This window comes from Labrus bergylta, chromosome 18, assembly GCF_963930695.1.
Source record: "Labrus bergylta chromosome 18, fLabBer1.1, whole genome shotgun sequence".
Classification (NCBI taxonomy): Eukaryota; Metazoa; Chordata; class Actinopteri; order Labriformes; family Labridae; genus Labrus; species Labrus bergylta.
The window spans coordinates 7,484,841-7,512,203 of record NC_089212.1 but is presented as its reverse complement, the minus strand read 5'-3'; the positions used below and the strand labels follow the sequence as shown (position 1 = coordinate 7,512,203).

The following is a 27,363-nucleotide window of genomic DNA, read 5'->3' as shown; positions in this document are numbered from 1 at the left end:
CTCGCCGGCTAAGTGCATCCTGCAAACTGTGGACGTGCTTGTTATTTCTGAGACATCAACAACGCCCGTCTTCCTACACATACATTTACCGTGCAGCTCAGATGGAAAAAAGGGCACGTTCTGCGCTGATACAGCGGTTATTTAAGCAAACAGGAAGCGTTTCGAATTACGTCACATAGCGGTCATTTCCTTGTTCGATCACAGCTGGTTCACATCTCTCGTGGAACGTGTTGAAGTACACAGGAATCATGCCCAAGACAAACTCTTCAAGCGAACTTGGAAGTGTGCTCAGATCCAGGTCCTGATCCCGAATGTGAAAACACGCTAAGTAACTGACGACATTGCAGAAAGGATCCCTACAGAGATAGAGTTTTTAGTTACAGAGGAAGAAGACTTTTTTGTGAACAGAAACAGCTGTTATTAAGCTATCTTCAGAGACTTCCAGACTCCATTAATGAAGACACCGTTTTAAACAGAAAAGGAGTTACTGCTCTACGTCTGTTGTACTTCTGAGTTGCAGACAGTGTGAGTGAGAGGGATCGACAAGGTTTATGATTTGTCAGATCAAAAGCGTTAAAACACAATAATTCAGTCGGTCATTTACCCAAGGTCTACCATTGACAAAAACTACAGCTACACAGTGACAATTACAGAGCAAATAGTGAGCAGTTTCTGCACACATTTTATACCCTTCCACCTGCTGTACGGGCCAATCAGAGAGGACCTCTGTAAAGAAAGCCACTAGGACTCAGGTGTAATCAATCTTCCCTCACCTGGAGATGCTGTTGTAAGGATAGGGTAGCTTATATTTAAAGCATGTTGACAAAAGAACAAGAGTCTAATAATCAGCATGCTCTCTGCATTATTCTCATGTGAAATTGTCACACCCTGATCAACTGAACATGTTGACATTGGCTCTACAGATAGACCTGGTCCCTGGATGGTACGGCAGAGTCTCTCTTATCCCTTTACTTCACTTTCACTAAACTATAACCTTTATTCATGAAGGGCATGTCTCCCTCTCTGTGTGAATTTCTTCCCGAGTTCATCACCATGTCCTTCTCCTCCTCCTCCTCTCTCAGACAGTCAAACATGAAATCTAAATCATGGATATCTCTGTGAATGAACCCTCTGTGTGTGTGTGTGACCTCTGCTGCCTGACGATTGAATCTCTGCCTCTTCCAGGCTCCGGTCTACAGGTCACACCCCCACCTCTGCCCCCTGCTCCCGACACCTCTGCATGCTGTGTGTATAAATGGGTTAGCGCTGGGCTAAGCTACCTGCTCTCGGGTGTGGTCAGGTCGGCTGCAGACGAACGTCCTTCTTTAAATGACATCCATACGCTCCTGAGCGTGGGAGAACACGGGGGAAAGGAGACTCAGGGTTCAGGGGGGAGGAACAGCACTCCTTTGGATGTGAACTTCAACTTGAGCTCTGACCTCACTCTGCCTGGCTCGGATATCAAACTCTGAACCATCTGCCTGTGGGGGCGGGGCCGTCAGGGAGCGCAGAGGTTGATATCATGCACTTATAGAGCAGAATACAGACCGCAATTATCTCTCCATTCTCAGACACAATCCGTTTATTTGATCCTGGAGCCGCGACAGATGGATGGGGGCCACTCACTTCCTCCCTCTCTCTCTCTCACTCTGCTGCCATTCCTGTGCAGGCCGAGCGAGGAGGAGCACATAATGGTGAGAGAGGGCAAGATAGGGCGAGAGAGGGCACAGGGTGAGGCAGGAGAGGAGGGAAACCTGAGCCTGCAGGGCTGGCCTCCTCCTCCTCCTCCTCCTCCATCTCTCCATCCATCACAATGGGAAGAGGGAGTGTTTGAAGGCAATGGATAAAGACATGAAGGAGGAGGAGGGGGAGACAGCTGGTGAAAAGATTCAGTTTCTTTACCTGATAGTGATCTTTCTTTATACTTTATCTCCTGAAATAACCTAAAACTGCACCGATTGCTTTCATATTAACAGACAGTCAAATGTGATGCATGTATGTCCTGTTTTAGTGTCTTTCAGCTCATTGTTTTTGGTTTAAATGAATGAAGACTTTACTTTTATCATTCCCTCTCACAGATCTAATTAACCTTGTTTTCAGATGTAGCTGCTTCAAGTAGAAAGCTCTGATTAAACCTTCAAACTTCCACGAACTATGCAAACAGTTGTCAGTTGTTGTACATGCTGCACACACACATAGGCTGAAATACACACACATGCACAAATTGGATCCTATGGACATGCTCTGATGCAGAGATGTCACAATGACAAGGCCCACAGTGAATGCTCTGAACGAAAACACCATTAAGACATGGACGAGAGCTGGGACAGTACCAGTGATGGGCGGGGATCAAAAAATTTGCAAGCACTTGCGACAGACCGGGCCGATTTTTCAGAAACAACACCAATACAACGATCAATAAGAAGCTCGAGCTAAAACATCTCAGACTGACTAGAACGGGGAAATACAGAAAACACAAATGACTGTACACTGTAATCATTACAGTCGCTGACACTCAGTTATTTAACACAAACCAAGAGGGTTAGAGCATGATCAGGGTTTTTCCTGCATAGGGAATTCTTTGGCGCCCCCCAAAGAGGTTTTACCCAGCGACAAAGTGAAAATCATGAGTGCCAAAAAATAATAATAATAATTCAAATTGCGAATCAAATCCTCTCTGAATGTTTGTTAAAAATATCAATACATCAAACGACTGTTGAACAAGAAGAACATAAACTTAAATACGACGTCTCTGACTTCTAGCAGTCATCTCCCCTCTCATCCATTTACTCATGCGGCTCCTGCTGGATAGCCAGCTGATTGACTGTTCGTTTCTTTTGACTTGTTCCGGACACTCTGCTGACACCCACAAGCGCTAAATGCGGGGTGATTTTCCATTTTGCGAGTTAATTTCAAAGAGCAATCCACTTCATGGCGGTAAATATTTATCCCAACAGTCATGATAAAACTATACTAAACCGCATATGTTGTAGCTGCGGCTACTTGTCCCTGCTCCTCTGCTGTCTGCAGACGGGTCATCGCGGGGGCACGCCGAGACGAGACACATCAACATACATGGCTGCAAATGCACACACACACACACCGGAACGCCAACAACCGCACACACCGCGTTTACTTGTAGTGCAAATGTGCAACGGAACACGGTTGATCCGCGATCTGTATGGACCGAGTTCAATTTTTCTCCGTCCACTTCCACCGTGTCTGCTTTCATCAACAATCAATAACTTTACGATCGTAACGTCAGCCAGCTGTAGTCTGTGAACTTCTCCACACAGACTGTCAAACAGCCAGCAGATATATTAGTTCTCAATTTCCTGATCTAATCAAATTATCCAAATTATCTGTGACTTAATCTGTGATTATTTGACATAATACCTTAGTAACTCAAATAAATGTACTTAAACAAATGTGTATGTAAAACAAAAATACAATTTAAAGCAAAAGAGCAGCCATCATAGGAAGAGGGTGAAATGCACTGGCAGGATGTGACCACTCCTCTCCCAATCTCATTACACCCCTCTCCCTCAAAATCCCTCTCCTCCCATGTTTCACTGTTGCAATAAAAATATTTAATTGGGGTTTCAGTAACTTAAGCATAATGATAATATTCTTTATAAAATGGACAGAAATGCACAGATTGATGTCAAATAATGTAATACAGACTCGGACTATACTGTAATACGCAGGTCAGACGTTTACTACAGCGCGTATAGTCACCCCCCAAAGGCCCATTCTGAGCTAGGAAAAACCCTGATGATATGCTCCACCAAAGCAAAACATACAGCACAAACACAAGGGTTCAACAGGGAAGAAACCAAGTCTTTTTTCAGGTAATTATATAATAATAGAAAAGTTCCTTCAAACGGCATATGAAAAAGCACTGTACAGCCACAGTGTATATTACAGTGGCTTCACAGACATTAAAAGAACACTGCACAGTAAGTAAATACAATGTCTCTTACCTTTATGTAGTCTTTCAGCCTTGGAGGAGTTTTCTTTTCACAGAATACATAAAAAAAGCACTGCACAGCCACATTGAATATTACGGCAGGACATCATGAAATATGAAAAAACACTGCACAGCCACAGCGTAAATTACGGTAGGTCTTCAGAATATGAAACATACTGCACAGCCACAGTGTGTATTATGGTAGGTCACCAGAATCTAACAACACTGCACAGCCACAGTGCATGATAACTCCATGGAAAAGTGAAAAACACTGCACAGTAAATAATAATAAAATGTCTTACCTTTATGTAGTCTTCAAACCTCGAAGGAGTTTTCATTTCACAGAATACATGAAAAGGCACTGCACAGCCACACTGACTATTACGGCAGGACATCAGAATATATGAAAAAACACTGCACTGCCACAGTGTGTATTACGGTAGGTCACCAGAATCTAACAACACTGCACTGCCACAGTGCATGACAATAGCTCCATGGAAACATGAAAAAGCACTGCACAGTAAATAATAATAAAAAATGTCTTACCTTTATGTAGTCTTCAAACCTTGAAGGAGTTTTCTTTTCACAGAATCCATAAAAAACCACTGCACAGTCACAGTGTATATTACGGTAGGCCATCAGAATCTAACTAACAACGCTGCACGGCCACTTTGCAAAACACGGAAAGTCATAAGAATATGAAAAAACACTGCACAGTCACAGTGCATATTAAGGTAGATCAAAAGAATATGAAAGAGCACTGCAGAGCCACAGTGTTTATTACGGTAGGTAACCAGAATATGAAAGAGCACTGCAGAGCAACAGTGCATGACAGTAACGTCATAGAAACGTTAAAAAAACACTGCAGAGTAAATAGTAATAAATATGTCTTACCTTTATGTAGTCTTCAAACCTTGAAGATGTTTTCTTTTTACAGAAAACATAAAAAAGCACTGCACAGTCACAGTGTATATTACGGCAGGACATCAGAATAATTCAAAAAACACTGCACAGCCACATTACATAACACATAGTCATAAGAATATGAAAGAGCACTGCACAGCCACAGTGCACATTACAGGAGGGCACCAGAATATGAAAGAGCACTGCAGAGCCACAGTGCATGACAGTAGTTTCATCAACACATTAAACACTACAAAGTAAATTTTAGTGTGTCCTACCTTTAAGTAGTCATCAAGCCTGGAAGGAGTTTTCTTTTCTCTGCCAGTCCAGATTCATCAGCATCTCTACTTCAGTGTCAGTCAGCATGAAGGCCTCCTGAATGTCCGGTGGCATCCTGCCCTTGAGACGATGCTTGATAAACTTTAATGTTTATGTGTAAACTTTATTTATGTGCAGCACCCCATCAGTGAACTCCTTCACTGCTGAGGGTCCTGCATGACACCTTCATTTAATAATGGAGAAACACACCTGAATTGGGATGCTGCTGCAATCACCACACCTGTAGGTTCTGATGTCTGCTCGACTTGCTAATGAAAGGTATGCCTTCATATATTCCACATGAGTACTTATTCATGCTCGTTTAGCCTCTAATCCTCTAAAGCCGTCAATAAAGGGATTTTTTGGAAAACAGCAGGCACACAGCACAGCGACAGCCACTGTGGCTAGCTGAGTTAGCTTAGTTTATAGTTACATTCCTCAGCCAACAAAGCTTTCTCTGTTTTTTCTCCTCTTCTTTCTACTTTTCTCTTTTTGGTCGTTCCCAAAAAGTTCCCAATTCATCTTATTTTTGCAGAGTCATCCCCTGTAGAAAACTGTTAGTGTCCACTTCTGTTCTCGCTTGACCCGCTCTATTCTCTCTACCGCGGGGCATCATGGGAAAAATTATGGGGTTTTTTTTCTTTCTTTTCTTATTTAAAAAAATAATTTGAAAATTGTTGTTATCAGCATTTTTACATATTTTATTTAGCCAGTACATCACTGGGCAGTACAACATTTAAAGAGGCAACCGCCTTAATTTTAAGACACTTTATAGACACAAGTCTATAAAAAAATGTTCTGTTGAAACAAATATAAAACTTAAATTATTGAGTAAGGGCCGACGTTATTTATAAAGTGCTTAAAAAAACAAACAGGGTTTATACCAAATACAAAATTGTAAAGAGCCAGCTGAACTCCAAGATGTTTTTTTTTTTACGAATAAAAGATTGAAATCAGAGCGCTATGCTCAAGCACTGATCAGGATCTGCATATTTTTGAGGTTAAAAGATTCATAGTATGTTCCCCTTATCCGACAACTGCCCAATGTACAAGTTCAAAGACACACACTCGCACACACTGAGGCTGTGTTCTGCAGGCAGACATCAGAAAGTGGATCCTCAGAGCTGGATTTTCTTGTACTATGAGGCCCAGGAGAGCTGGTTTACAGAGCAGAGAATGAGACCGTTCGTTTAATTACAGATGATCTGCAGCTATAGAGTGAAGAAACACACGCTGAAGAAACACGCTAAAGCATCAGAGGGCAGCTTCAGAGTGCAGACACAGGCTGAACAAAGAAACGCACGCTGAACCATTTAATGAAGTGGGCAGTCATTTTTGTCTGGGGTTAAAATTAAAAACAGCTGTCATGATCGGGGGTGATAAAAATAACCTTAAAAACACTTTAAAGTCATTTGATCCAGGTGTGTCCCTTCATAGTCCCTGCAGTCAGGCTTTACAGTCAGACAAGACAGAATTATAAAAGAAACCAGAGAAGAAGAGAAGGTTAAAAAGTCTATCTTAATGTTCTTTTTGTTCTTTGTATCTTTCATGTATCTGCTCTCTGACTCTTTCAGACCCTCAGACAGTCGCTGTGTCATCCTTGGTCCCCAGGGGAAGCCTCTTTCTTCCTCTGGATGTCTGGAAGTGTACTTCAGGGTCCGGCTGGTAGACTGGCCCCAGGCAGCGCTCCTCTGACCGGGGCCGGGCCAAGCAGGATGGCTGTTGGGGGGTCCGTGGGGACGTCATGCTCATTCAGCGAACACTGAGGGCCGATGGGGAGCCCCGGGCGACGTCCCACACCGGGGCCGCAGAACAATGTTGTGGTGAAAGTCTGTGAGTTCAGAAACATCAGAGCTGCGGTCAACCAGAGAACAGATCCTACAACACGTTCCCTTTGTCCTTCATGGCCACGCTGACTGAGGCTGTCGAGTTTAAACAGAAACGTGTCATTCAGTGGTTGAAGTTTAAACGTTTGCTTCATGGGATTGTGACTGGCTGAAGCAACATGTAAAGAGCTAAAGAGGCAGCAGTTGCATTCTTAAACACATTATCAACATGTATATGACTTTATAGTTTGTAGATTCCTCTCTGGCAGAGAAGCAGCTCTGGTGCTGTATGGTCTTCATCAGTAGATCACACTCAAGGTTAAAATAAATCCTTTAAAAGTGCACAAAACTTGTGGGAAATATATTTTTTCTAACCATTTTTTTTTTTTAAGCTCAGAGAACCACTGTAGGAATCATAAACTCAGTCCGGGCACGCCCAACTGGGAGGAGACCCCGGGGTAGACCCAGAGTTCGCTGGAGGGATTATATATCCCGCCTCAGAATCCCTCAGGAGGAGCTGGAAAACGTTGCTGGGAAGAGGGACGTCGGGGTTGACTTCCTGCTCCTGCTGCCACCACGACCCGACCTCGGATAAGCGGAAGAAAATGGAGCTTAGTCAGTGAGCTCTCTGATTATCCTCTAATAGATGTTTCATGGCCCGAGCTTTAAATGACTTCATAAATTTTATCCACACAGGTTTATTTCCTCCTAATGAATCTCTCAGCATGGCGGCCATTAGTCGCTGTGACCTGGTTAAGAGCCATCGCTCACACGGATAAACAGAGCAGATGTGTCCACTGCCTGAGAGACGTTACCTGCATGGAGAACTCAAAGAGATCCAGGATCAGACCAAACGGAGCATCAGGTCTGTGATCTGGTCTGGTTGTCCTGAGGTTTTGTCAGACGTTAGGGGGGTAAAGTTAGTGTGCAGGATTTTTACATGGAGATAAAGAGTCCATAACACTCTAAGCCTGCATGGACAAAAGAGTTCTCAAAACGCTGAGAGGACTATTAAAGCCTTCTGGAGGTATCCTCTGGTGTTTGTTACATTCTTAGGCTGGGCATATACTGAACGATTATGTTAATGTTGTAGTGGAATATCATCTCATAATGTAAAAGTCAATCTTTTACGACCTTCAACTAAAGCTCACAAAAATCTGTGCTTTGTCTGTACAATTAGATTGTCCAGCACAAAATGTTTTATCAGGACAGAGCATTTGCAATTGTAAATCAAGTGTCCTATGAAAACTCCCACAGAAGTTCAAGTTGTTGTTTTTGCAAGCGAGCGAAAAGGTGGTGTGTTGAAACTTCCAAAACATGCATGTTGCCATGGTGATTTCAGATGCTGTCTGCCGGTTTGTGCAGGTGCAATCAAGAGAAAAAGAAGCGCTGAAGTCGGGGAAACATCCTGCAGCTCTGCTCTCACTATGAGAGTGTGTGCAGTCGCTCAGGGAGAGTCGTTGTTAACATATGGATAACAACGAGCATAAAAAAATGATTTTCTGAGCACATATAGAATTTGAAGTTCTTTCAAAAAGGTTTGCTTTTGGGCTTCAAATCTCTCATTGATCCATCAGGAATTAATTGTAAAAAATCAGGCCATGAGATATAAAAAACAGAAGAAAAAAAAACAGTGTGTTTACGTGTGTGTGTGTGTGTGTGTGTGTGTGTGTGTGTGTGTGTGTGTGTGTGTGTGAGTGTGAGAGGTTGTGCTGAAGATTGAGGGCTGATGAACTTGTCTCCTTGATGACCGTTAAGCCTCGTCTCTCCCCCTCCAGCCATGAATCAAATTAAAGCTTCATTTGGCCGACGGTGGGCCTGAGCTGGCTCTCTGCTGCTGCTGGAAGAGTCAGTGACACTCATCCTGTTCATCCTCAGTGAACACACACACACACACACACACACACACACACACACACACAGATAATCATCAAGAACCTGGTCCCTCTTTTCTATGCAGCAGCTCCTTCTGTAAAAAAAAAAAAAAAAAAAAAAAAATGTGTGAATTAGCGGTGTGTGTACATTTTATCATGTGTGTATCGCCTTTTGAAAATTGCAGGTAGCAGAGTGTTTAACATTCTCTTGTCAGGCGTCCTCCTGCTGGGACAATAAATGCCTGTCCAGTTTTGCTCACAGCGGCGGCTGCAGATTACAAACAGCAGGAGCACGGCACCGTCTCAACACAAAACCGATAAGGATGGCCGTCTTCGCGCCGCCGCCTCGGCTGGCTTCTCTTCACGCCAGGAACCTGCTGCTTTCTAATATTTACACACAACTACAGCGGCAAATGTACCGTAACTTCACCCGCACACACCCCTCCACACCTGGAGCCGCTGTGCATATTTTGTGTTTTTGTCTTCGGGGAGCGGGGGGGCTGTGTTTGTGACAATAGCGGAGGAGCGGGGGCTAAATTACAGCACAAACAGAGAAATTTTCATCGCATCTTTTCATCCCGGAGTTTTTAGGAGGAGGTGGGTGTGGATGATTGAAATTGTTTCAGAGTTTTTATTTCACTTTTTTTTTTTTTAGGGAGGCAGGTGGGTGAAAGAAGGAGAGTTTCTGTTTTACTTTTTCTTTGAGGGGAGGGTGGAGGGTGGAGGGTGGAGGGTGGAGGGTGAAATGTAGATTTGCTGTCGGAGCTGTGACAATCGAAGAGGCAGAGATTAAAGAGCAGACGCAGGAGGACACTGACACAGCAGATTATTCACAACCACAAGACACATAAGTCTGTATGAGTTACATTAAAACACGATGAAAAGAAAAATGACTTCTTTTACCCACAATTCTCTGCCAGGACATATGCACAAATACACCCCAAAAAAGTGAAATTCTTAATCAAAATTTCACTAGCCTATCACAGAATCCTTTAGTTTTGTGAATTGTTTAAACAACACGCCTCCGTCACCGAGTTTGGCACATTTCCTCAAGTTCTTTCTCTCATAAAGTCCGGCATCATGGAGCTGAACTCGCCGCCATTTCAGGGATTTTCATGTTAAACTGATGATTCAAAGTCCGATATTTGGTGTCTTCTTGCTCTCCTCCGATCTTTGATTCGATCTTGAAAGTCGTTGATTCAGAGTTTCCGGTCTGATACGTCCCCCCCCCCCCCCCCCCCCTGGAGTCAGATTTCTGACTTGGAAACTGTTGGAACTTTTCAGTAGCCCGAGCTAAAATCCAACATGGCTGCTCCGTGCATCAACAGTAATGTTTAAGCTGTAACTATCAGCAACATGGTCCTCTTTTTGTGTAATTAAATCAATCACACCGTACAAAGACAAGATGACTTGATCTTGAGGATGACCAACAGGCTACGTTACAGTGGTTACATGTTGAAGTCATGTCTGCATTAGCTTCACTTTAGAAACCAGAGACGACATCCAGATCTAACATCCAGTCTGTGCTCCTCAAATCAGTTCTTTAGTAGAATAAAAGCTCATAGACAAGTTAGAGAACATTAATCACAGAATACATGTTCGTCCATCGTAACTTTCATTGTTAAACATTTCTACCTGCCAGCACAGGAATTTAAAAAAAACTCCACTTTCTCTTCCCTCTGAGCTTTTTGGACCCTGACACTTTACTTAGCGTTCCCTTAAATTTGAGTTTGAACACTTTGGCCCCCCCCTCCCACCAAAACACTGACAATTGTCAAAAACACAGGAAGCCACCGGCCCGGGAAACTGTTATTGAGTTATTGGCGTGCGGGCCAGGGGTGGAGGTGGATAAAGCGGGGAGGGGGGGGGGGGGGGGTATCGTTCTTGTGGTGGTTAGGCGACCGCTGCGAGGCGTTCACAGTCCGCCGGCTTGACTGTCAGAGGCCGACCGCAGCAAACAGATGGACAACAACTTCCTGCGGGGCCGGGCGCTGAATGACACGCTGCGCTGGAGGAGAGGGGCCGGCTGGGGTGAAAATGTACCCCCCCCCCCCACTGAAAACAGAAAAGATGCTGCTGTTGTGTTAAAGTGCTGTCCTGTTCACCCTCCAAAAACACACCAACATCCATTTGCTATCATTATGTACTGCTGCCCCCTACTGTCTATGTCGCCCTGAGGTCAGTGTTTGAGGGGGGGTTGGTGAGAGGTGGAGAGGGAGGCAGGCAGGGGGGCTTTTTACTCCTGAAGAGGCTGCAACAATCGATGGAGAGCCACCAGCCGCCACAGGGGCCCCCCAAGGGCCTTCACAGCACTCATATTAGTGGAGATGTCTTCTCGCACGAAGTGAGGGTGCAGTGTGGGGGGGGGGGGGGGGGGGGTCTGTTGGGAGTTAACGAGGGTGGTGTTGAAGACAACAGAGGACGGAGGGGAAATGGACGCCCTGTCAGCGGCAGCTCAGGTGTGAAATTCTCTCCTCTCTTCGCTCCGAGAGAAAAAAATAAAACTGAGATGATTCGACAAAAGTTTCAGAACTGTCTGAGAATGATTTCTGTCAGAATGTGTCACTCAGACACATGATGAGTCTGCAGGAGGACGGGGACGGACAGGTGGAACTGCAGAAACAGGACACTGATGCAGCTGTGACTGGAGTCAGACGTGATGTTTAGGTTTACATCTTCAGAAAACAAACACACACACACACACACACTATCAACTAGAATAAATACAATCACAACTGCTCCTGATCTGTTATTTCAGCAGTCAAGAAAATCATTCTATTAAGTCATTCAACACTGATCACTCCTAGGGATGTAACGATTCACTCAACTCACGATACGATTCTATCACGATTTATTTTACAAAATGAGACTGAAGACAAATGATGACTGATAAAGATTCCTTTAGGAGCTGTAAACCCACCTGTCAGTGTGGTTTGGCCTTTTAATGTTTTTTTTTTTCTCTCAACAAGGGGAGGTGACTGGAGCTTCTCATCGTGGTGTGGATTAAATGCTGCATCATGATGGTTGTGCTATTTGTGTAGTTCCCCGTCATCTTGTAATATTTGCACACAGTTTTTGTCTCGTCTGTTATCTTCTCACCTCTTTCATTTTCTGTCTTGAGGAATCCAAAATGCTTCCACACCTCTGATTTAAAAGACGGTGGTGCGTTCTGAATTTCGAAATCTTACTCTGTAGCTGCTGACGCTCACCACATTGAGATTCATTTTTCATTGTACCGATGTGAATCTTGACACCTTTGAGTCGATTTATCACGATTTTACGATCAATCTTTGCATCCCTACTAACAACCCATTAAATAACGAACTTGTGTCATGTACCCGCGTCATGTTCACACGTCTAGTGTTCTTTCTGTCTGATTGGGAAACCTTTTAATAAAAACAAAAAGGCACAAAGTATTTCATTTCCTCTTTATTACAATAAATGTGGTTTTGAACTCATTTCATACATAAAACGTGAACATCTCTCAGTGTATAACAGAAAAAGAAAACATATAAAAGTTTATTTTTAAAGAAAGAGAACATACAGAGGAGGAGTGCAGAAAACAGGCTGATCTTTATGAGCTAGTCTTTTTGGGTCTCCTCGTCCTCAGGGCGAGTCCGGGTGACGTCTGGGTCCCCATCTCCACCCCAATCTTATTTAGGGTCAGCCTGTTTTGGGTGCTGGGGACCCTCTTTGTTTTGGGAGTTTTTGTGGGACTTTTCTTGGGACTTTTCTTCACAACGTTTTTTTCTGCAAGAGAAATTCACAACAGTTCAAAACGACCGTAAATCCTTCTATAAGTTCTGTAATTGTGAATGAACAAAATGGCCTCTGTTTTGTCTTATGAGAGTAAAAAAAAAGAAAGAAATCAAACCTTTTTTCTTTGTTGCTCTCTTCTTCTTGATGGGACTTCCATCAGTCTCGCTCTCGTCGGCTTCTTCTGGGACTTTCTTTCTCTTGGTGGTTTTCTGAAAAAAGAAGAGAAGAAAAAACAGATCTGTCGATTAGAACTGAAGCGTGGTTTCAACACGTACGCTTGTGTGTCTGCCTATTCTCCTGAAGTCAAAGCTCCCATTTCATGTCATGAGGTCAGGCCTTAATAACAAAAAATCACCTCCTTTGTCCATCCTCCTCCTTTCTGAGCATCGATAAAGCCTTTTTTTTTTCTCTCCACTGCGAAAATGTCTACCTCATGATCACCACACGGCGCCCGCTGAGGTGAACAGATTGTCGGGATAATTACATACAATAACCAGCCCCGGGGCCCGCTAACCCTTCGGCTGGCAGCGCCACGTCCCCAATGGCTTTTTCCATATGCACAGAGGGCGAGAGAGCACGAGAGAGATAGCGGGTGAGAGAGAAAATCAGTTTAAAAAAAAAAAAAAGAGACATACAGATAGAAAAAGAAAGATCTGAGAAGATGAGCCAAAGAGACAACTGGAAGATGGGCAGCGGGTTCTGGATTTTTTAAATTAATTTCTTGTCCAGTTAAAAGACATTTAAATTATTTCTCTTTTAAGAGAAACTCAAAGATATGTCCAGTCTTCTGTTTCTGGGTTAGGGGTTTTAAACACTATGGGTAACAGAGTCTTACTGAAAGACTGGAAATAAAGGCTGATGACACTGCTCAGATTCACTTCTCTTTAACCACACCTGAACAAAATAGTGAACAGAGGAGTAAACTACTTGCTGTGTAATAGATGTCACCAACAGGTGAGGGGGTCTTTGAGCACCTAACATATAAATTAAGACGCAGCAGAACCAAGAGAGCGCCGACACATCAAGCGCATTCACAACAAATTCCCATGCGTGTGTGTGTGTGGGTGTGTGGGCTGACCTTTGCAGGAGGAGGTACAGCTCCATTGTCGGCAGTGAACTGCAGCTTTCCGTCATCTTTAGCCTGGATTGTTTTCAGTCCGGCCTGCAGGATGGAGCGGAGCTTCTCGTACGCTGGTTTGTCCAGATATCCCACAGATTTCACCTCCTCTATGAACCTCTGGATCTCATCTGCAACACAACACAGCATCTCTTTACGAACAGAAAAATCAGTGGCTAGCTCTCTCACACGTGTCACTGAATGCGGAAAAAGAAGACCAGTGAGTGTTTATCTGCTTACAGCTACAGTTCATCTAATGTTGAGTTGTATTTCCTTTTCCACTGAGTTAGTATTGTCATGTGTTAAGTCATCGTGTTCACACTCTGTGATCTGGAGGCTTTGATTAAGGATGATTAAGGAGTCTGTCTGAGGGGAGATTATGTCCTCTCTGGTTACAGCGTCCTGTTTTATTCTATCGGCACTGACCGTCCTCAGACATGACACACTCCCACAAACAAACACACACACACACACAGATGGAGTTGTAAACAACAGTTTGGTTTGTTCAGAGGAGCAGAGGGAAGCACGTGTGACTCTTTGTGTTTTCATCTTCACTAAATGAACTGAAACTCTGCCTGCAGGTCAAAGATGTAACAACTCGAACAACACGTCACAGTTTACAGTCTGCAGAGTGTGTCAGTGGACTTCTATTCTAATGAGGACCTCAGAAACCTGGGTTAAATCGATGTGAATTAGGCCGCGCTGTCGTTTAACCATTGCAGTTGTAATGCCAGAATGTAAAAAAGTGACTTGGCAGGACATGCCGTGTCAGGGACATGACCTGAAACCCGTCAAGTTGCCGCTTATTTGTATGCGTCTCTTACTCACCTGGCTTGTCTTGAGAGGAGAAACACTTGGTCATGAATTCAGAGATGTTGTCTCTGCTCCTGTGTGCGAAAAGAAGAAGTGATTTTCCTGCCTGGTTACGTCTTCACTGATTGAATAGTGAGCAGTGAAAGCAGGTACGCGTCTCTCACCTGAGCTTAGAGTCTCTGACGTAGAGCGGGTCGCCCAGCTTGTCCTCCCAGGGCAGACGTCCACACAGCCACTGAACCATGCAGTAACTCAGGATCTCCAGGTCACTGCGCCTGCAAGGAGCTGGAGACAGAAACACACAATCAGCTGCAGCAGAAAACACAACCTCTCAGTATTCATCGCTTACACATCCTCATTGCATTTAAAGAGACACACACATCAAAACGGAGCGTTCTGAGAGAGCTGGTTCATACAGGGTCACAAACCTCCACTGGTGCTTGATTCATGTTATATTTTGACCAAAGCACAACACAGATGTTTCATTTAGACCACAGGGGGACTGTTTGAAAAGGTGGAGAAGGGGGATCATATGTCCTCTTTAAATAAATAAGTGGCAGTCTGCAGTTTGATCAGTGTGTGTACGTACAAGCTCCTTTGTGGGCGTCGATGCTCGTGAACTCGATGGTGCCGTCGTGACACCTCTTTGGGTCTTCTTTGTACTCTTTTGGGACGTTGTCAGGGGCGAACCTGTACGCCAGCCCGTAATCGACTAAATACACCTACAGTTAAAAAAGAACACATACTTTAAGTTTCCGTGAGTTAAACGTTCAAACTGATTAAACAACTTTAGTAAAGAAACGATCAGGCACAGTAAGTTATTCGTGTTAATAAAGAAACACGGTGTAATAAAACCAAAGCTACATCCAAACAACTCCAGGGGGAATTATTTAAATTATTTAGCTCCTAAATAACAAAACAACCTTACCTAGCATTAAACCCCTGAGGGGCCCATTTCTAAATTGTCATTTATAAATAGCTCTTTAATAACAGCACCAATGATACATTATTAATCTTCAAATTAAATATTTGCCCCTGCCCTGTTTGCTGCAGAAAGCTCTTAGCTGTTGCCATCTAATCTCTCCCTGTTTGAAACACACATATAAACACACTAAACACACACACACTCTCCTCCTCTCCAAAGCCTTAATTGAATCTAATGAAGCAGCACGAGTGTGTTCTGATGAAAAAACAAAATGCCATCATCTCGCGCTCTCAGGAGCAGATCTGAGGTCAGAGCAGCACCTTTTATTTTTAGAGCATCAAAGGAAGAAGAGAGGGAGATTTGTTTCTCTTTAACGTTCCAAAATTCAACATGGCGACTTTAGTCGTGTGATGTTTCAACTGGCACTGACCTGGTTGGGATCACTGTGGCTCAGCATGAGGTTTGATGCCTTAATGTCAGCGTGCACATACTCATGTTCATGGATGTACTCCAGAGTGTCCAGCTAAACAAGAAAACACAGATGCAAATATTCACGTTGAAAAACCAAAGAGTCAATCCACACAGAACCCGCTGCATAGATGCTTCTGAACCAGAAATCAGCTGAGTGGAAATAATAAAACAAACGTCAACAAAAGAAGGGATTGGACAACCAACAAATCATTATTCTTTTTTTTGGAGTGGCTTACTTAAATTCTAATAAGAATTATAATTATAAAAAACAAATTTAGTTGGCGCTCACAGATTGTCAGTTATAGGCGGGATATTTACGCCCCTTTAAGTTTTGGAGGCTGGAACTGTGTTCCAGCTTCTGCTTCATGTTTCATGGCAGATTAAATCTGCACAATAAAATATATAAAATCTCTCTGGTTCTGGTACTGACGCAGGCATTATTCTTTTGGGCTGAGCTACCCTGGCTCCTAAAAATAAAGCATCTCTCGTTGTCACTGATGACCATCCTTCATGATTAATGAGTAAGGGTCCAGTAATCAGATGGACCCTTGATCAGATCTGATGATCAGGAGTGACCTCGTCACCCTGCAATCAGTTGAGAGGCTAACAACAAAGCATGACTGTTAAAGATTGTGGAAGTAAGAAATGCATGCTCAGTCTGCAATATTTCCCTTAAAACGACATGCATTATTCCACTAAAATAAAACCATTTGTTGATGAATAAACTGACCAGTCGAAGGCCGAGCTGCAGCACCAGTTTTCTGGGGAACCTTTTTCCACTTTCTTCAAACTTCTTCTGTAGATCTGTGCCGAGCCTGTCGATGACCATGAACCTGTACCTGCAGGTTCAAAGAAGACATTCCTCTACTGTGTCACACTGGGGGTCATGAATCCTCATTGATATTAGAAAAAGTATCTAGATGGTTTCAGTTTTGTCTGTTGTGGGAAGTTTATGAAACAGAAAGTAAAATTAATTTTCCCAAACAGCAAAAAGAGAGTAAAGTAGGACAAGTCTCTACATGTATCAATGTCAAAGTCGACCTTTTCTGACTGGTTCTAGTCTTACCTTTTCCCCCCTCTCTCGTGCAGACCTGAGCCCCAGTACCTCGGGACCCCCAGACACTTGAGTTTGTGAGTCTTCATCCAGCTCTGAACTGCAGAGAAACAGAAACAGGAAACTCGTCAGGACTGTCAGAGGAACTTTTCCTGTCCACAGTATCTTTAAATTATGAGTCTAAATCTGTGAAATGCAAAATGTGTATCCCAAAGGCAGGTATACATGTCTGATGGCTGTGATGCTCAAAGTAATAAGAGGAGGGAAGGGGGGGGCTCAGGGGGGGGGGGGGGGCACAAGCTAATCTGCTGCTGGGACAAATATTTACCAACAACGTGAGATTCCAGCATGAATAAAATATGAGCCTTTGGTTCCTTAGTAATATAACAGTTAATTGTCAGGGGAGATTGACATTTGGAGTGTTATTATATAAAATGCAAAGCTGTGGCCCGGGGCCAACAAACAGCCCTCCTCCCCCTTCCCCCTCTGCAGGCCCCCCCCATGCTTCAGATACAAGGACTGTCTTTTTAATTAAGAAAGTTCTCTTTCTTTTATTTGTTTACACTGATGGTGAGAAACTGTTTTATGATGGTGAGGCCGTGTGTGTGTGTGTGTGTGCACGTGTAGCTAACTTACTCAGATCAGGTTTAGCAGCTCGCATGTAAAACTTGAGCTCAGAGAACAGAGGACCGTTTTCGCTGGGCTCCTGCGGACAAAACAACGAATGAATAACTGTGTGGATTTAAACAATGTTAAAAATATGGACGTTGTTGATTCAGGTGAAACTATGAAGATCAAATTAAACACTAACCGCCCCTTCTGGACACAACAGAGTAATAGGACACAAAAAGTTGTTAACTCATCAGCTCGGTGTGTAATTTTCATATAACCCTTACGTCACTTGATATGGTCACTGATACAGCTGCTCTTCAGATAGAATGAATATCTATCTATCTAAAAATGTGTTCTATCTCTTACCAATTACAGGTTTTGTTCTGTGGCTATAGCCACAATCTGTGGTTTTATATCTTGTGTGTCTTGCTCTGTGTTCTGCAGCAGATCCTCTGACCTCCTCTGAAAAGAAGAAGTCTATAATCTTTACAGTAAAGGAGACAATTGGTTTTAACTCAGTCTAAAAAAGCACAATCTGACACCTTGTTAAGCAAGGTGCTTACCACACAGTAGTTAACAAACTAAATTAGCAAACTACATGTGCTAAACAAATTTGACAACTTTTATAAACTAAAGAGAAAGCATTGAAAATGTGGTTTAGTTCTTATTAGGGAACTTCACACATTTTTTAATAGTTTTAATAGTCGATGTTTTGAATTTATTCAGTCTTACCACTTTGATAACGTATCGAGCGTCCACACCCACAGATTTGGCAGAGTTCTCCTCCGCTGGGGAAACACAGGAATCATTTTACTACAACAGATTTGACTATCATGTGACCAACAGAAGTGAACACACATTTGGCTTTAAAAATATAACTTCACAAAAGTGCAGTCACACTATCGTTTTTTCAGAAACTAACATGTGAAGAAGGTCATCAGAATTACCCAAGTATATGAGCCCAAAGCCTCCCTGGCCGATAGGAGCCCCCAGCTTCCAGGACTTCTTCCCCGTGTCAGTGAGGACCTCTCCGGGGGGGAACTCTTCTGCCAGCTTCCTCTTAGCCGGAGCTCTGCCTTTCCCTGCAGGCTTGGCTTTAGGAGGCATCTAGAACATCCAGTAGTGTTGTCAGGATAGCAGTATTTAAACTGTGATATGATACTAGTAACAATCAAATGATATATCGATACCTGTTTCGATACCATGGCAACAAAAATAGAAGACCCAGGCACCCGACTAGGGCTGAAAAATATGTTGTTTTAACAATGCAAATACGACATGAACATGTACGGTCACACTGCAGGATGTGCGATACCAACCATGTGGCCTGAAGTACGTCATGCTGCCATTCTTCTGTTGTTTGATGAACACAAGAACAGCCAGCTTTCTTGTCTAATGTCACCCTTAGTGGTAACAGAACTGACCGTTGAGAGTTTGTGTTTCCCCTGCATGTAAAATGTAGACGTGCAGGAGACTCTGCTGCCATCATATACCGTGACGCTAAATGCAGACGCGGGTTTGAAAAGAGTGTGTTTCTGGATCAGCTCATAAATGCCGTGGCCACATACTAGACTACTGATTGTTTACTTTAAGGGCGTAAGTGAATCACGGTGAGATTTTGTTTAATCAGAAGTTACAATCACTGGGCAACTTTTGAGCAACTTTGAATGTTGCTCAAAATGGTTAAAGTGCAACAAGTAACTTTTTAATAAGCTAAAAGTTTATGGAGAAATGTGTCACGCCTCCTGTTCTCATTACTTCTCCATGTGTGTGTGTGTGTGTGTGCGTGTGTGTGTGTGTGTGTGTGTGTTTGTGATGACAGCAAACTCAAACACTGTCTAACTTGAACAGATGCCAACATATCTGTACGATACATATATATATATTTTTTATTGGTGTTTTTCCAATCATAACAGACGTGTGAATATAAGGGTCAGTCTGACAGCAAAACAAACACATACAAGGAAATACAAGGTTACCCTAAACCCTCATCACAGTCATTTATTTTGCAGAATATTACTAAAGTTTAATTTAAGAAGTTTCTCTTCTCAGTAATCATCGTCTTTGACTTAATCACAGAGGTTTTATTATAACTTATAACCGGAAATAGATAGTGCTAAAACGTAGACTATAAGTACGTCTTACAAACGGTGATTATTAACGTGTTATTAATGTTTTATATTTCACAGATATGAACATCTTGTTTACTGGTAAAGTTAGCTAACCTGTAGTTTCTGTGTTCGCTACACACAGCTGTAGTAACTGTGTCGTAACCTCATCATGTCTCATCTCTCTTATAATCAAAGAGTGTGGACAGGCAGAGCAGGTGGATTAATGCGACATAAGCCATGCTATTTGAAGACACTTTCAGTTTCCATAAACATCCATTAGCTGTCATGCTAACCGCGCTGTTAGCATCGTTAGCTGCTCCGTGACGACGTTTGATAACAAAAAACTCCATCATGAAAACTAAACTACTTCTCCCCTCAAACTGCTGCTTACATGTGTGATACGATAACATACTTTTGTGTACATACCTTATGTGACTTTGTGGGTTATTGTTGACTTCTCCGTTGAACTGTGAGAGGACCAAACTTCCCGCAAAACTACCGGTCAGGAAGTGACGTCATCACACGGCGCTATTCTATTGGTCGTTTCATAGCTGCGTCACGATTGAACCGGTGACGTATGAATGCAATGTTTTGAATGGGTTTATTGAACAGGAAGTAAGAACTCCTCATAAAACTCAAAGATACAAAGTAGAGAACTTTGAAATCGTCTTATTTTATTCACCCTGCTCTGTGTAATAAAACACATCTCCAAGGCAACAGTTGAACCTAAATTAACCATCATATCCGTGCTAAGGTAGAGTCTTTAAGGACAGCAATGTACTTTTTTAACCTTGCAGAAATATCTCACCTGTAATTCTGAACAGATATTCATATCCCCATTTGGAATAGTTGTTTTCATAATTTATAGTTTGTTCAAAATGTAACTTTGGTAGCTTACAATGCTTCTTATCTATTTATAGCCTATTGTTTTTTGTTTTTTTTTAAATTAATTAATATGCTTTGCTAAATGTCATAATACACAGTAACTTTTACTTTTTGATTTTAAACCAGCATTGTTATAGTTCAGCCATTTTTTGCTTATTATATTTAAATTATTTTTCATTTTAATGTAATGTCCCTGAATCCTCGGGAAGACGTTCTGCGGTGGATTGTTAAACAGAATCTGTTGCGATTAGTCGAGACCAGCAGGTGAGTCTGTGTCCGGTGAGACAGTGAGACTTTGTGGGAGCCAGGGTTTTCTTTAAGCGTGCTGAGCTGATTACTTTTAGTATTCGTTCACTTTAATTGACAGACCCAACACAATTCTCAAAAACAAATTGGTGATATGTTGAACTGTAACGACTGTGGGTGAGGTTTTCTATTTTAATGTTGTTGTTTTTTTCTTTGTCATGATGCTACAGGCTATAAGTCAACTTGACTTGAGTTTGACAAAATAAAAGTATTAAAAACCAATATTTTTATTTAAATAGGATTATAAAATATCACGTTTTTCGACGCATTGAAATCGTATCTCTTCCAGTGAAAGAAGCCTGAAAACACTTTTTTAATATACATTTTGGGCTTTTAATGCCTTTATTTTTTATAGGACAGTGGATAGAGTCAGAAACCAGGGAAGAGAGAGAGAGAGAGAGTGGGGAATGATGTACAAGAAAAGAGTCTGAGGACAGTCTATGATGAGGTAAATGTGAGCAAAACATGATTTCTTCTTTCTGTGAGTACAGCAAATCATGTTGACTATCAATGTGAAACTGTGTTCTGTGGAAGTTTAATTCTTAAATGTTTCTATATGTTGATTATTGACTTTACACTAAACAATGTGAATAAAATATGACTCTGTTTATGCCTTAAAATCATAAAAAATGTGACGACAGTTAGGCCTCTTCACTTTTTAAGAGTCCACTCTGCGTGAATCTAACACTGCTTACATGTTTTTGTTGATGATTTGTCCTTCATGCTTCAACAGTTTGTGATAAATGTGATTATAGCCTCGGGTTGTGTCAACAGCTGATAAAAAAAAAAGGAGAAATAGAGTGAAATTAATCAGGATGCAGCTCCACGTCCTCAGAACTCTGTGATTCTGACAAAAAAAAGTCCCTGATGCAAACCTGAGGGGAACAATCAACAACTTTGCAACAGGTATCAGGGTGCATAGGGCTTTTTATTCATGTCACTGAAAGAACCAAAAAGTCTTAATGGAGAGACAGCCAAATCGTTCTCCTGAAATACGACACAAGAAAGAAACCAAACCATCATAAAGTAAGTGTCTTGGTGGGTGTGGCAGGTATTGTCTCATTTGTCTTTCTTTCTCAGGGCCCTTATTGTGTTTCTGTGTCTGTCCTGCATCATTTTAAAGGAAGCAGCACAGCTATCAGCACAGCTATCTAACCACTTCATATTCTCCTGAATGTCTGTGTGAACGTTGAATCTGAATAGGAATGTAAATGTGCAGCGCCTGCTTTGAATGAGTCATCTGATACAAACATATTGAGTTTCACTTGCAGCCCGGTGTTCGGCTCATGAATAAGATATTGTTTCTTTAGTGCATGTCCAGGTGATCGCAGGGAGCAGCTGATGGTGTTTCTGTGTGAACATCAGCTCTCTACATATTTCTCTCTACATCCATATCGCTGTTTATGTCAGAGGTCCTGGAGGTGATCGATTATTGTTGACACGTCATAGGGTTTCTTGCCTCCAGAGAGAACTGAACGCCACTGAGGGATGACCGGCTGCAGCGACGATGAGGAGCAGAGTGATGAAGGAGAAGAGACCAACAACAAGAAGCAGCATCAGAAGAAGAAGATGAAGAAGGAGAAGGGGAGTAAAGCAGAGAAACATGTGTCGTTCCCTCCTGATGAACTCATCGTGTCAGGATTCTCTGAGCACAGAGACAACGACAGGAAGGGTGAGCTGCTGTTTGTGTTAAAGGAAGAATGTGCGACATTTGACACATGAATATATCAGACTATCCTGTGTAAATGTGTCTCTGAGTCATGACTGTCTACAATGAGTGAGAAGCTCGAGTCCTGCTGGCTGTGTTGTTGTCAGAGTCGTGTTTACATGGACGGGACGACCAGCTCCTCCCCTTGTGTATGAAAGATGTTTTAGTGAAGGACTAGAGAGAAGAAGAAGAACATACTCACTGATTATTTGGATGTTATCAAGAATTTTTAGATCACGGTCATTCTGTGTTAATGTACATGCAATGTGAAGCTACGAGCTAACTAAAGAGCGCTAACATTAGCATGCTAACACAACAATGCAGGTCACGGGTAATTGCGGCTCTAGCAAAGGAACATTTTGTCCGCTGCTTGCACTTGACTCCTTAGTTTGAACCTGAGTGGAGAGAGGTTGGAGGTGTGTCTCTGGGGGAGAGCGGAGGCTTCAGTATGGAGGAGGCGTGGCCTAACAGCAGTTCGTTTTGTTTTCATGCTGGTGCTCAAGGGCGACACCTACTGGATCAAAATGTTGCAAGTTCATCCTTTCAAATGATTTTGTAAACCTTCATTTGCACACTCAAAGTGTTTGTTTTTTTGGTGCGAGTTCTTCCTGCATCTGTTGTTGCAGCAGTGTGATTTTAGTCATGAGTATGTCTTTAACGTCTTCATGTTTTAAATATCAGAATAGTTTGTGTTGAGTTGGTGACATGACGATTCACCTGTATAATTGGTCGGGTGCTGTTAACACCGCCCCCTTTATGTGAACTCGTAGAGACTCTGGGTTTAGGGTGACAACCAGCTTAATGTGACCGCTTAGCGAGACCTCTGATGTCAGTGTTAGTGAAGCCACACCAAAAGATATGTTTTAATCCTCTTCGTAGTCACGCCTCTGGAGATTAGGATGTTTGTAAGAATTGTGTCATGTTAAGTATCATAAGTTTCATCATGTAGGAACCCTGACTTTTGATGCTAACTGAACTTGCTACCGGACCTAAAAAGCCTCTGCATGTTTCTAATAAGCTCCACGAGCAGAAACGTGCTCAAACTAGGATCAATATTGGAGATGCTTTTGAAAAATGGAGAGAGGTTAGAACACAGAACGGTTTCAAGTTACATATTGCTCCTTGAATTCTAGTATGCACAGTTTATTTATATTTTCATATGCAGGACTACATGAACCTCAGTATTCTGGTTTCACACAAAATCTGTGTTATCAGAGAGACCGGACCCGAACTATTACTGTCTTTAATATAGAAACATTTCAAATACTTACTCCCCGTCAGTTTGAACGTACCAAGAATGTTTCCTTCAAAATGCTCTTATTTCAAAGGTTTGTAGAAATTTGGGAAAAATACATAATAGGACACACTGGATAGAGGAGAGCTAATCTTTAGTCACAAACTCTGCAAACATTTCCTATATTTCCTAATATTTCATTGTCAGCCTGCCTCTTTCTAAAACAAAAACAACTCGTCTCCACACCTCACCTTGTGTCTCTTTCTTCCTTTCTCTTTTGTCTCAGGTGACAGCTGTGTCACCTTGGCGGAGGTGATGTCGGCGTATGAGCAGAGCTGCAGCAGACATCAGGTGGAGCCCAAAGAGTGCGTCCTTCAGCAGCTACAGGTACACACACACACCTAACATATCAGAGCTTAAAGTGCTGCAGTCATACAGAATGAGGTTTATGTGTTTGTGTTGGATTGACGGTTTAAAGTTTGACTTTCTGTGTTGTGTGATCAGAGAGACTTTCACGAGTTCCCTGAATTGAAAAATGCAAAAACTCAGACTTTTCCTGAGAATCTTCTGGGATTTTTTTTCTGGTAATGCACCAAAATCTCCGTTCTCGTGTAGTTTGATTCTGCTGAACATGAGCGTTTGAATTCAAACAGTAAAAACAGATCCTCGAGTACGATCTAAACTCAAACCTGATATAAAAAAACCTGCACGGAGAAATATTGCGTTTAAAGAAGTGTGTGTAACCGTGTTTGTTTTTTTTAATGCAACATCAGCAACTCTGCCCGTAAAATAACTGAACATGTAGTTATTATACGGCACTGCAGAAAAGGATCAATAACTACAATTTAACCTGATACAAGTCACACCTGACACTCTGTCAGAGCTCGTCACACTGAAAACTGGAGATTTCAATAACATGAAGGCAGATCCATGGAGCAGAGACACACAAGTACAAGCACTCTCTCTGTACACACACACACACACACACACACACACACACACACACACACACACACACACACACACACACACACACATACACACACACACACACACACACACACACACACACACACACACACACACACACACACACACACACACACACACACACACACAGTGTACACACTCAGTAAAGTCCCTGAGATCATTTAAATCATTTGGTTCCATCAGACTCTATCTACTCTAACAGCGTCTCACACATGAGACAAAGAGCAGGTTAACTACGGGGCTCAACTCAGCGTGAACGCACACACACATACGCACACACACACACACACATACACACACACACACACACACACACACACACACACACACACACACACACACACACACACATACACACATACACACTAACACGACCTTTCAAGCTCACTGGCCCAAAGCCTCTAAAGCAACACCCTCAGACAATCAGGTCATCAGCCTTTTTGATTAAGTTAATCAAATGAAAGCAAAAATATATCTGTGATTTCAGACCTCATGCTCTACATAGTTCTGATATTAAATTGGTCTTTAAACTTGCTCCCATATATGTACAGTACGTGCACACACACACTCACACTCACACACACACACACAGTCAACACACACACACACACACACACACACACACACACACACACACACACACACATTCTCTGCCTCTCTAATAAACTAAACTCATTTATTCTCTCTGCGCTGCACTTGAAACACACTGCGTGCCATTTATAATTCATTTTATGTACATACTTACTTTACTCGGGCCAGCCATGTTAAAGCACGCTGCTTTAAAGCACCCCCCCTGCATAAATTGGAGTGGAGATCAAGGGGAATTATTTGTGGAAAATTAGAGTGTTAGCAGTGCTTACATTAAGCATACAGCCGCTGTATTATCTCTGAGGTGCTAATGAAGGCAGTTACAGTGCAGGCTGAATGTAGGTGGTCCTCCTGAAGAGTAAAATATGTATGGTTAAGCATTAGCTAAGAGGGGCAATATTTAGACCAAAAGGGCTGCGTGTGAATGAATCAGTAATAAGACGATGCAAAACGAGGAGACGAACGCCTAAAGAGCAAATTTATTAAATTAGGTCTGTTCATGCGCGGGGCGATTCCCCCGAGGAGCAGCGATGAAGACTATTTAAAGCTTCTTTTTTTTTTATTGTACCCTCGGGCCCCTCTGCACTCCTTTGAAATGTAGTAAGTGGATAAAACAGTGTTGCTGTTGGTGACATCTTCATAGGAGTGGTAAACAATAACATGTCGGAGCCAGCGGGGGTCTGAGGCCGCAGAGCTCAAACTCTCGGAGTTTTCTCCTCTCTGACTCGGTGATGGGAAACTTAAAGGAGATGATCGAGATTCATCGCTGCACAGTGGAATGGTTGTAAAACATGGAAGAGGCTAACGCAGGCGTTTCTGTGAGGTCAGAGAGAGCAGATTTTTATTAATTTATCCATTCCGCTTTTCCCCATTTTGGGTTCGCAGTTGGCTGGAGCTGATCCCAGCTGTCATTGGGTGAGAGGCGGGGTTACATCCTGGGGTGTTCACCAGCCAATCACAGGGCTGGCGTGTAGAGATAGACAACCAGCCACACTCACATTCACACCTATAGGTAATTTAGAGTCAGCAGTTAACCTAACGAGCATGTCTTTGGACTGTGGGAGGAAGCCGGAGAACCCGGAGAGAACCCTCACATGCACGGGGAGAACATGCAAACTCCACACAGAGAGGCTCCTGTCAGACGGGGATTCAAACCAGGAACCTCTTCACTGTGAGGCCACAGCGCTAACCAGTCCTCATCAAAACATAATACAGAGATACCATGAGTCATTTTTTCAGAAATCTTAAAGATGTATCCTTCCTTTGAGCATGTAAATGTAAGACATAAGTGTGAGGAGAGTTAACCCGGGTCATTTATTGACGGATTGATTTCAGTTTACTCAGAACATAAAGCTGCTGTTGTTGTTTTTATTTCCTGACCCTGCAAACACAAGAGGATTGTGAGTCAAACACACTGAATCGCTGACTCTGTATTCTCTGCGTGATGTTTGCAGAATAATCTGAGAAGGAGTTGCATGTTGGCAGATCTTCTAATGAACAGTTTAGCGCGCGTCTCCGTGCAGATTATTCAGCCGAGTGGACTGAAGAGGAATCAATTACACAAACTTCCCTTTCATTATTTATTATCCCACTGCTAGGCCACAATACGGCTCCGTTCAACTCATTCAGAGGGTTAAATTCTACTCCCACCGATTGTTATTTTACTGGATAAACCTCTGTGGGGGGGGGGGGGGAGGGAGGAGACACAGACAAGAGAGAAAATCTGTTTCTACAGACCACCGCTGCTTTCTCAGCTCCTTTGATTAGCATTAATGTTGCACTGCGGAAGTCTGCAGAACACACGCACAAACACACACACACACACACACACACACACACACTTCCAGCTTTTAAATTAAATGCATGCTGATTGTTATTGCCCCCTCTCCCAAAACACAC

At 42.6% G+C, this 27,363-nt stretch overlaps 2 protein-coding genes across 3 annotated transcripts in view; one reads left to right on the top strand and one right to left on the bottom strand.

Moving 5' to 3' along the window:
* Nucleotides 1-12,304: 12,304 nt before the first annotated feature.
* Nucleotides 12,305-20,293, bottom strand: vrk1 (VRK serine/threonine kinase 1). Of its 2 annotated transcripts, none has more exons than XM_020657294.3 (13): nucleotides 20,180-20,293; nucleotides 18,590-18,749; nucleotides 18,375-18,430; nucleotides 17,667-17,736; nucleotides 17,043-17,130; nucleotides 16,707-16,815; nucleotides 15,936-16,028; nucleotides 15,170-15,302; nucleotides 14,745-14,865; nucleotides 14,596-14,654; nucleotides 13,729-13,898; nucleotides 12,766-12,859; nucleotides 12,305-12,641 (listed from the first exon to the last, which is right to left on the bottom strand). In XM_020657294.3, exons 2-13 carry the CDS (start codon nucleotides 18,747-18,749, stop codon nucleotides 12,466-12,468), a joined length of 1,329 nt encoding a protein of 442 aa, XP_020512950.2. In that variant the 5' UTR covers nucleotides 20,180-20,293; the 3' UTR covers nucleotides 12,305-12,465. The 2 variants fall into 2 exon arrangements, with proteins under 2 accessions (XP_020512950.2, XP_029137852.2); XM_029282019.2 differs by lacking the exon at nucleotides 20,180-20,293 and adding an exon at nucleotides 18,833-18,884.
* A 1,985-nt stretch (nucleotides 20,294-22,278) lies between these two features.
* The window catches only part of si:dkey-288a3.2 (protein phosphatase 1 regulatory subunit 37), a 50,184-nt gene continuing 45,099 nt past the window's right edge, over nucleotides 22,279-27,363 (top strand). The window contains exons 1-2 of the mRNA XM_020657296.2: nucleotides 22,279-22,616; nucleotides 24,173-24,273. Of these exons, the coding sequence (XP_020512952.2) occupies nucleotides 22,433-22,616; nucleotides 24,173-24,273 (285 nt within the window). The 5' untranslated portion in view covers nucleotides 22,279-22,432. The remainder of the gene's footprint in view (nucleotides 22,617-24,172; nucleotides 24,274-27,363) is intronic.